The 10,577-nt window shown below is 33.7% G+C and overlaps 1 protein-coding gene across 1 annotated transcript; it reads right to left on the bottom strand.

Moving 5' to 3' along the window:
- Window positions 1-3,307: 3,307 nt before the first annotated feature.
- Window positions 3,308-6,325, bottom strand: LOC133804689 (protein ALTERED PHOSPHATE STARVATION RESPONSE 1-like). The gene is made up of 4 exons (XM_062242832.1): window positions 5,420-6,325; window positions 5,154-5,266; window positions 4,838-5,067; window positions 3,308-4,129 (listed from the first exon to the last, which is right to left on the bottom strand). Exons 1-4 carry the CDS (start codon window positions 6,234-6,236, stop codon window positions 3,403-3,405), a joined length of 1,887 nt encoding a protein of 628 aa, XP_062098816.1. The 5' UTR covers window positions 6,237-6,325; the 3' UTR covers window positions 3,308-3,402.
- Window positions 6,326-10,577: the final 4,252 nt, after the last annotated feature.

Below are 10,577 nucleotides of genomic sequence, written 5' to 3' on the forward strand. Positions count from 1 at the left end.
ACTGAATATGAGATGGGAAAATATAAATGATTCCGTATAATAATCAAATGTATTTATCAATAAAAAAAAAAAGCCATTGACTAAAAAAAGTAGCAAATTTTATATGGTTATTTTCCACCTAATTAATAATTTGTTATATAAAAATTTAAATTGGTAGATTAAAAAAATATGTATACTATAAGGATGAATAGTTTTGTAAAGATCTTGGCCGACGTAAAGTAAAAAGACAGACTGACCCTCGCAAGCCAGCCAAGAACACGTGGCATTAAATATTATTAGTCTAAAATTCAAAATTCAATGGCTCTTGCCTTAGCGTGATAACTAACCACGATGGACAATTCCAATCAAAGTTGGTCCAACAAGTCAATAAACTTCAATTTCATGATGCGTTGGAACATTAATCTTATCTTTGAAACGTTCCCATGCAAAGAATTCATACACGCTAAGAGCTGGACCTCTAAATGAGCTTATACTTTAAAATTTTGAAGATATTCGCTAAAATTCACCTCCGTCATCTCCGTCGTAGGAATGTAAATGGGCGAGTCCGTCTCTTTTTTTATATTTATAGAATTTTTAGAGTTCCTTTAAATATATATTTTTATTTTTTATTAATTTTTATTTCTTTTTCTCTCCAAATTTATTAATTTTTTATTTATTTTAATCAATACAAATATTTACGTGTTATCCTTATTTTCCCCCTGAACACGCGGCATGACGCAATGGGCCTATGGGCTCCTTTAAAGAGATCCAGGCCCATCCTGAGCCCGATGAACGAAGAAAGTAGAAAGTTCTAACGGCACAATCATCAGTAAGTCCAACTACGTTTGACAAGCGCGACCATGACAAGGGAACCGGGACCAAAATGCAGGCCCAACTCATCTCCCCAGTCCCAACCTATATGTACCCTCCGGGATATTAATAAGGATGACATGCTCATGAGTCTGGGAATACAACGTAGTAAAGAATGAACCCAGGCAGGCCCTGGTGAACGAACTAGGACATTAGTAAAGGAATTCGGACTAGACGTCCGGATGGGGCAAGATTGATCTTCCCTGATGCTAACATATTCCCCAGAAACACGGAAGTTGGTCTCTTCAACTAACCTGCAGAAGAGGTTACATACGGAATGTTAGCTGCTACTAGGAAACAGTTGGTCTACTCTGACATATCCTGTCCCCAGGATCCCCTTAGAAGCCCACGCGAACCAATCTGAGGTTATGTACTATTGACAACTGTACGACTTTGCCACGCCCAAGCGGGCCCAATAGGTCCTGATTAATATGTATTATTTAGCAAAATCATTTGTATTAAGTATTAGCGAGCAAACCATGATTACATCCCTATTGGGCTCGGATTAGTCCGGCCCAAGCCCATCGCACCTCAGCTGCCTATAAATAAGACCAGTTGTGCACTTTTGCGGGGATCCCAATTTTTCCCTTGTAAGCAATTACTCTGCTTAAACTTACAGAAAACTCTATTGTCAAAAGCTCACTAAAGATCTAATACAATAGACTCATGGACTAAGGCTCATTAATGCCCCAACCACGTAAAAATCATGCTTGTTTATCGTCGATCCAAACTTTCTAGCTCTCTTTTATTATTATATTTATAGTTTCTGAAAAACTCGTAAACATTAGAGATATAATATTTAAATGATATAAAAATATATATAAAGAAATTGATATATGGTGTACTGTAAAATGAATTTTAATAATGTATTTTAAAGAATAAAATAGAAGAGCTATTGGGATTGGGAGTTCTCTAAACTATTTGTAACAATATTAATGTTTCTTTCATGATGTATTTATATAAATATATTACATATGGAAAATTATTGGGTTGTGCAGGTTGAGCATAAATAATTTTAATTTAGAGGTGGGCAAAAAATAACTAATAAATTCAAAACAATAAATGTTTTAAAATCTATTTATTACACTTTAATTAAAAATATCCAAATGTAATGATTATATAGAAGTAAATTGGATCAAAGTTTACTATCTAAACCATGTGAGATTTTGTATTTCTACTTTTTTCTTTAGTGATTTCCACTATTAAATCAATAGATCATATGGGCTCAAGTCTCTACAGGAGCAGATGTTGCATTTTTTACTATATAAATTAGTTGATTTTTTTAAGCATGGGCAGGTGCCACCCTAGGCTCAACCTGGGTCTGCCGCTCGACATCCTATAAATTTTTAAAAAAATTGAGATAATATAAAATTTTAAAATAAGAATTTAAATAATTTATTGCATGTCGTGTTTGTTTCAATATATATACGTTTTTATGATAAGTTATTTAAATCATGATTTCAGCATCCTAAATTATCTAAACTTTCCTAAAAAATTTGTGAATATTTTACTGTAACTATATTATATACCATCATATAAAATAATATAGAGTTCAACTTATCCATATTCAAATATACGAAAATTAACTATAGAACAATCATATATAATGCATAAACTATGACCACAAATGTTATTATTTCGTATAAGATAATTTGAAAATAGTACTCTCAAAATATTATCTTAAAAAATTGGATTTGATTTTAAGTAGAAAAAATGTGGATTTTATGGGATTTATTTCTTATCATTGTTTTGGAAAGTTAATGGTGAAACAATAGGTTGTTTTGTCTCAGCAGTCTCATTTTTCAGGATGGTAAACACTTAAGATTTTGTCCTTTTTGTTTTCTCTAATTAATGTGCTTTGCTTATATTGTAATTTATGAACTAGCCAAATATGCATTTTTGATATTGAATTTATTTGTTTAGAAGAGATTCATCCTTATATCATTATGGCTTTTGTTATACAAAATTCCTATTAATTAGTGATAAAATTGGTAATTATATTTTGAAAATATATATATTTATAGGTTTTAGATTCTCTTCATTATATATACAACCAAATACTATTTTACACAGGATAATTATATTGCCCTATTGAACTTACTTAATAATCAGATTAAGTTCAAATTCAATGCTTCAAACAAATCCAACATATGATCAATGCCAATTTTACAAAGACGTGTAACTTTAAAATTTGCACACGATTTCTTTGTGCCTTAAATTGGCCCAAGCTAGCTTTTAAATTTATTAATGATACAATAGATAACACCAATTACAAATTCAAAATCGTACATTATTGAAAGTCTTAGAGATTTAGGAAAGATTCAAACCTAACCACATGTCTAACCATTTAAATTACATTTTTTTTTAGTACAAGGATGTTTTATTTTAAATCTCAAAATTGCATTTTAATTCAAATGAATAACTCATTACTAATACTACAATTACTTAAAAAAGGGTGTAACACATTTTAACTAATATATATATATATATAAATAATAATAAAAAGATTGTAACAAAATACCTTGTACGTACATATCAATATGAAAAATATACCTATGAACCACTCAAGTTCTCCGCAGCATTATATTCACCAACTTCCTCAATGCGTACACGAAGCTCCTCATATACTTGTATGGAGTTAGCGATGAACTTCTCCATAGCCATAAATATCTGCTTCAAACCCAATTGTAAATCACTACACTTGATAATATCACTATGGCTAAGAACAAAACCAGTTACCATATTCTTTTCTCGACCCTGAATCAACTTAACCATCTTTTGCTCTTCCCTCTCCAAAATCTTAACTTTTCTTTCAATTTCCTTGTCTGAAATGACCATTTTAAGTAACTCAACATTGTGCTCTTTCAATTGGGTATCAATACAAGCAAGACAGCCTTGAATGGCACCAATCACTTCCTTCTCTGAAATCCTATCCAAGGCTTGGGACCAATGGTTACAGATCACGAAAATGTTGGGCGCGCCAAGGCGGCCGGGAGAGAAGGGTATTTGGCCATCCGAAGTTTCTTCGGGCTCATATAGAAGACATCTCATGAGCCAACCGTTCATGGATTTGATGTAGTCCTTTTGGGAGAAAATCCAATTGGAGAAGCTCAAGTTCCATGATTGAAGAACTAGCTTGAGTTGTATGGCTGCTTCAAGATCAGCATTGTTGAGTTTCTCATTAGATGTTATAGCATTGGCATCTAAGCTTTTGACCTCTGAAATTGCTTGGTATTGGCGCTTGTGACATTCTATCATGGCTTTCCACATTGGTAGTAATCTACAACACAAAAAATCAAATTTGGTTCTCTGAGTATATAAATTTATATTTATGTGTATTTATATGCTGCCAGAATGCATCTGATAAGTACAGTACTTAGTACATTGAGCCTAGCCCAGTAAAAGAATTGAATTTTAGACTTTTTTTAATTATTATTTCAGAATTATTATGTGCACTGAACTATAACAGAAAAATATCATTGTATCTCTGACCAGAAATAACTTGGTCAAAGAAAAGTCAACAGGAAAAGAACTATTAAAATGGGAATTCAATATTCACACCCTACATCTGACAAAATATATATATATATATCTTCACACCCTACATAAAATTCTTAAATTTAAATTATAACTATGTACATACATGATATGCAAAGATCAACACTTGGTTATCCTCCAATTTAGTAATTAACCAACAAAAGATCAAAGTAATAACATAATATATAAGGTTTGGATTTTGTTCTCACCAATTCCCTGTTTGATTTATAATAATCAGATTAAGTTTATGCAAAGATCAACACTTGGTATCCTCCAATTCACCAACAAAAAAAAATGAAATAATAAGATATACATGAGGTTTAGATTTTGTTCTTGTGAATTCTTATTGGTTCATAACTATCGGATCAATGATTAGATTAATCGCACACTTATCAATCATTTCTTAAAAAAGAAATTGTAAAAAAAACATCAAAAGCCTATAAATGTGTACCTGTTGTTCAATTCCTTGATTTGAGGCCACAATTCTTCATTTCTCAACTTATTTATTGCAATGGATATCCTATCAACTATTTGAAACGCAATCTTCAATTTAGTCGATAGATCTCTTAGTAAGGCTTTAGTGGAGTTAGCTTTCAGTGCTTTACCACCACCACCTTCTCTATCCAAAATTTTCAGCTGCTGGTACTTTTTCTGATAAATTGTTCGTAGTTTTTCCTCAGCCTACACAACATGGTCAACACCATTTTGACCTCAACATAATTAAAAATAACAGAAAAAAAAATAATTAAAAAAATAAACCATTATACCTTGACTTCAAGATAAAGTTTCTTCTCCCATAATAAGAGCTTCTTTAGAGTCGAAGATAGATTTGGTGAACTGATCACCCCCATATCTTCCTCAAAAACCAATCGAAATGAATCTGTTTTGACCAAATTTAACTTTCATATTTAAAAAATAAATAAAAAAATCTGTGAAATAAACATATTCTTAATATCATTTTGAAAAATGCCATTATTCAACATATCATTTTTGCTACATAAAATTTACGAAAAAAAAAAGAGAGAGAATTTACCTTGATTAAGAGGTACCCTTAAGCGATGGTGGAGTAACTTCAAAACTTCATTGCCAGACTCCGAAGCTTGAACAAACTGAAGCTTAATCTCATCCATGGCTTCTGGGACACCAAGTACTACAACTGAACTGTTTGGAGTTTTCGTAGTAACCGAGTCGTTTGTTTTCTCAGAGCTTTCCTTCTTCGTTTCCCCACTCTTCTTCTCTAAAACTCGAACCTCATACGCCGTCGTTTCGCCATTCTCAGCCTGCTCACCACTCGGCTTACTACTTCCCTGTACTTTCTCCGTAGCTTCACTTCGCTCCGGATTCGAAGTGTATAACCGCTCGTACTTCTCGAAATTCTCGAACAAGTTCAAGAAATCCCAAGCCGAGCCGAGCGAAGCCGGTGGCGGAGACGGAGGCGGCTTTGAATTCAAGTAATTGAAGTTGTGGGAGATTATTAAGCCTTGGGTTTCCTCTTCGCTGATGTAATTATGCCCGAGTTTATTATCAGTATCCTCGTCCTCGGAAGAATCGGAAGGGAATCGGAGGTGCGAGTCAGAGTTGGAGTCCGGGTTTGATTTATGCACCGGGGAAGAAGAAGCCGCGGCCGCCGGAGATAAAGAAGAACACTTTTTCAAAGCTTCGCTGTTGACTACATTTTGACTGAAGAAACGATCGAAAGCGGGACCCAATGCCTTGAGGGACTCGAGGTATGCGGCGTGAGCTTCGGCGAAGTCGTGGCTATGGCGGAGAGCTTCGTCCAGGAATCTACATCGGTCCCGGCACAACGCCACCGCCGGAAGATCGTTGAGCTTCGAGTTGGCGCAGCCCATAATGGATGACGGAGTGAACCCAATTCAAAACGCTGTCGTTTTCACTTCTTCGCACTTCGATTTTGAATATCAGAATGGAGCGAGTGAGTGAGAGAGCTCTATAGTTTTTATTTATTTTTTTAATAATGGCGTATTTAAATGCTTGTGTTCGGGAATAGTAGAATAGTAAAGGACCACTTTTTTTTTTAATTAATTTTTATTTTTTGTTTTAGGTAAAAAAAAAAATTGGAGAGTGAAAAACTCAGTCAGCAGCACATAGTTCTAATCTAGTAAAATACTGTATAAAACGTAAGAAAGAGAAACGTCATCACACAACGTCTCAAATTTTTGTCTTTAAATTTTTTTGCAAAGGTGGGCCTGATTTAAACATTTATTACACATGGAGGTACGCTTTCTTCAGTTAATTGTGCTTTTTGCTTTGTTTGCTTGCATTTATTCTCAAATCTGTATTTTAGCTTCGGTTCTTCAAGTGTTTTCCTTAGGACCCATAAAAGAGACAGAAAGGGAAAAAACTGACAAAATAAAAAGGCATTGATTGTTAATTTATTGTGAATTTGACAATAACAAAAGCGTGTTTTATAATTTTCAAAAACTATCATAATAGTAATAATCACACCAACCATAACAGAGAAAGAGAAATGGGATGATTTTTAGTTACACATTCAAATGAATAATCATGTTTTAAAAAGCACCCCATTATTTTTTTGTTTTTAGACAATATTAACCGTTGTGATATAATAATAAGGTAAATAAATCTACCCAAGAACTAGATATAATAGATTGAATGGTAGTACACTATCTAAAAAGAAGGTCATGGTGGAATTCCAACTCAGTAAAATTTGGCTTCTTCTCTGTTCTACTTTTTCAAATGGATTATACAATAGTGAATGACCATAAGGAATGGTCTATTATTGATCCTCTCTTACTAAGCCCATGTTTGGTTGAATTCAAAGAATGTTTTGTTCATTTAGAATTTAAAATATTAACATGTCATTTTAATAGCATGATTTTTAGTGGATTGATTATCCTTCCTAAAAATATAAAAACAATACTATTTTATTTTTATTCTATTTATATTCGTACTAATATTCTCGTTCTTCTATTTTCATTATGTACAACTATGTATAGAAACGAGATGACTCACATAGTAGTTATCAAATAAGTCTTACAATTTTTTTTCTTCAATTAAATTTTTAAACAATTTTATCACTACCAATTAAAAAAAAAAATAGTCAAGATTGTAAGAAATATGACTCCTCTTTCAACTAAACAAACATTACTTCATTGAGTTTTACTTCTTGTCCATTGGTACCAAACAATACAAAGATGTGACATACTATTGTTAGTGTAATTTAATATCAGCTACCATATATTTAAATTTAATAAGTATAAAGTATGATTTCATATATTTTGACAACTTAAAATGACATATAGCAATAACCAAACAAGTGTTTGATGCTATAAAATATAAAGAAATGACTTTAGCATGATTTGAGCTCTCCAACGAGCACTGGCAGTGACAGCGCACTGAAAGGTCCCCCACAAGGCACAATCACTTTTTGAAATCATGCATAATGTTGTTAGGAAGTGATTACATATGATTTTTTTTTTACCTTTTTTTCATAGCCCAATCAGTGAAAACTGAAAACCCCATAACGTGCATGGAAGTGCTGAAGAGAATGACATCGAGTAATATTTGAAAATGACTTTGAATTTGCTTTTGAATTTTATTTATTTTGTTTGCCTTTATTGGGTTGGAAAGTGAGACAACGAAGTGGAGCCCATTACAGAGCCTTGCTTTGCACGGCCCATTTGGCTTTTCTCAGCGTGTTGTTGACGAATCCCTGTCGGCCTCGTGGGCCTCGGCCTAGTGGTGCTTTGAGTGCCCTTATTAATAATAAGATGAAGAACAGGACAATTTTAGTATTGCAAAAGCTAAAATTCTCTTTTGTCTCAATTGGGATATGACATTTTTAAACTTTGATAACTAATTCTAATTCACTAGTGCGTTGAAGTTCAATTTCTTGACTTGACTCCAAAAGTAATTAGTTATAAAAATATTTATATATTAAAATTCAAACCCAACGATCATATAACAGTGTGACCAAAAAATCCAATTCTATTTCTCACTTGACTTGAGCATGTATTCTTTTAAAATGCACTTATTTTTAGATAATCCGATCACTATTGATTTTTTTTTTTTGTGTGTGTTTTTTAAGAGATGATTGAAATGTCACTTTTTTGTACAATGCTTAATTGTGACTTTTTATTATTGAAAAATGTTTTCGATCTCTAGTGAATCAGCCCTCCTCAATTTTGGAGCCATATAAAAAGAGCACTCAAGCCCTCCTCAATTTTTTAAAATTAATTTAGTAATATTTTTTTTAAAATATTGAGCAATTTTTTATTGAGAAAAAAGGTAATTTAATTATTTCTAAAAATTTAAAATTACTCATCTAAAAATTTGGCTCCATATTTGGCATTAAAGAAGAGCATAATCAATTATGCAATCTACTAAAGTATATGTGCTAGTGGACTCTACTTGATTCAACGACTACTTTAGTAAAATCAGGATTCAATGTAATATATTTTGTACTATAATTATGATTCATTTGATTGTAACATGTAAGAGCATCTTTAATTTTATGTCAAATTAGTGATGCATTACTAAAATATAGTTCACTCTAAAAAATAATTGCTCCAATAGTGTGTTAAAAGTTGTGTCAAATTTAACATGCAATATAGCATGTTACATATTTTGCATTACCATTGTTGTATGTGTTTTCACCCAAGGACACGTGGCAGTCCGAGTAGGACATGTGGCAAGGACGTGTACTTCTTCAGATGAGGCCATGCCCCAAGGATCAGTCCTCGGAGGGTTGATCCCTCAATTAGAGAATACTCCCTTCGGGTATAGGAAGGGCACAGACGTCTCTCCGAGACCATGCCCCGAGAGCTACAGACTTCTCTCCAAGGCCATGCCCCGAGAGTTGCTTGGCAATCCATGGTTTTCTTACCATCAATTATCTTTCAGGGCGAGGACCTTGTCCTCGGGATCTAAAAGATAAGTCAGGTGTCAACCAATGCGGGTTTGCAGCCTCAGAGGAGTACCTGACAACCTTTTAGACGATCCGTCCACAGTGTTGTCGATTGTACTCTCAACAATTCGCATTCTCACTACGTCGTCTGACACGGAGATACGTACAACATACCCTTGATAATTTTGCAAAATAGACAAAGGAGATTTGAGAGAGAATCAAAATGGAGGCTAGGTTTTCATTATATCAAAAGAGATGAAAATAAGAGTACAAGATCAACAAAATATATAGTCAAAATAATGAGAGGCTAAAAGACTAAACTACCCTTACATAATAATAAAACTTATATTATTAACAACCCTGACAATACGTGGGGAATGTTCCTCATAAAGTAGGTACCTTTCCACAGTGGGCCCCACGGATCTCGCTTGGGACGTGGTCTCTATTCATACAGCCCAATGCATTGAATTGTTATTTGTAACGACCCAAATTTCCTAATAAGGTTTAGGACCTTGATTAGGAGGCCGAGAGGGCCATAATTGATTTACTGTGCTATTATATGATTATATGCATGATTATGTGGGTCATATTACTATATGATGATAAAGGCATGCATGGGGCTATATACTCTGCTGTGAGGGTATTTTGGTAATCTGGCTCATTGAGAGTGTAATTGCATACTTGTGTGTATATTGGTAGGCTAATGTTGAGACCACATTATTATGTGGGTATGTCTGCAGCTTGTGGCTCGAGGCGATCCTAACAAGCGGTTTAGCGGGAAAGTCACAGCGGAGATTTATACCCAGTTATTTGGGAATTTGGAGAATATATATATTGGAGATGATTTGGTATTGAGAAATATAATTGGTGACTAATTAGATGATGGGAATTAAGTGGTAAATATTTAGGACACTTGAGGAGTTAGTGGGAATTGGGAGCAATGACTAAAATGCCCTTAGGGTATTTAAAAGCTTGGTTTAATTGGGAGGGAAATATGGTCATTTGACTATAAGAGATAAGTAACACCAGCCTTTATGCCTTAGTGGAATTATTAGAAAGTGTGAGAAGCTGAAGGAAAGGGAAAGAAGGAAAGAAAGAAGAAAAACAAGGACTTCTCTTCTCCATTCGGTTTGTTATTTTCTTCATCATCTTTCTGTGAGTTTTGGAGCTGGGATCTTGGGGAAAGTTCAGACTGGAGCTTAGGGCTAAGGACCTTGGTGAAGCTTGAAGAACTAGCAGGATTTAGCCAGTCAATTGAGGTAAGTTTTAAGGTTTCTTGATGTGATTTCTGGGTTTTAATGAG

This window comes from Humulus lupulus, chromosome X, assembly GCF_963169125.1.
Source record: "Humulus lupulus chromosome X, drHumLupu1.1, whole genome shotgun sequence".
Lineage (NCBI taxonomy): Eukaryota > Viridiplantae > Streptophyta > Magnoliopsida > Rosales > Cannabaceae > Humulus > Humulus lupulus.

What these genes read in the sequence shown, in the direction of transcription:
- LOC133804689 (XM_062242832.1), bottom strand. Translation starts at nt 6,236, where the DNA reads ATGGGCTGCGCCAACTCGAAGCTCAACGATCTTCCGGCGGTGGCGTTG. An exon ending in AAGGGTACCTCTTAATCAAG is followed by an intron (nt 5,267 to 5,419) that starts GTAAATTCTCTC and finishes TGGTCAAAACAG; the next exon opens with ATTCATTTCGATTGGTTTTT. An exon ending in AACTTTATCTTGAAGTCAAG is followed by an intron (nt 5,068 to 5,153) that starts GTATAATGGTTT and finishes CATGTTGTGTAG; the next exon opens with GCTGAGGAAAAACTACGAAC.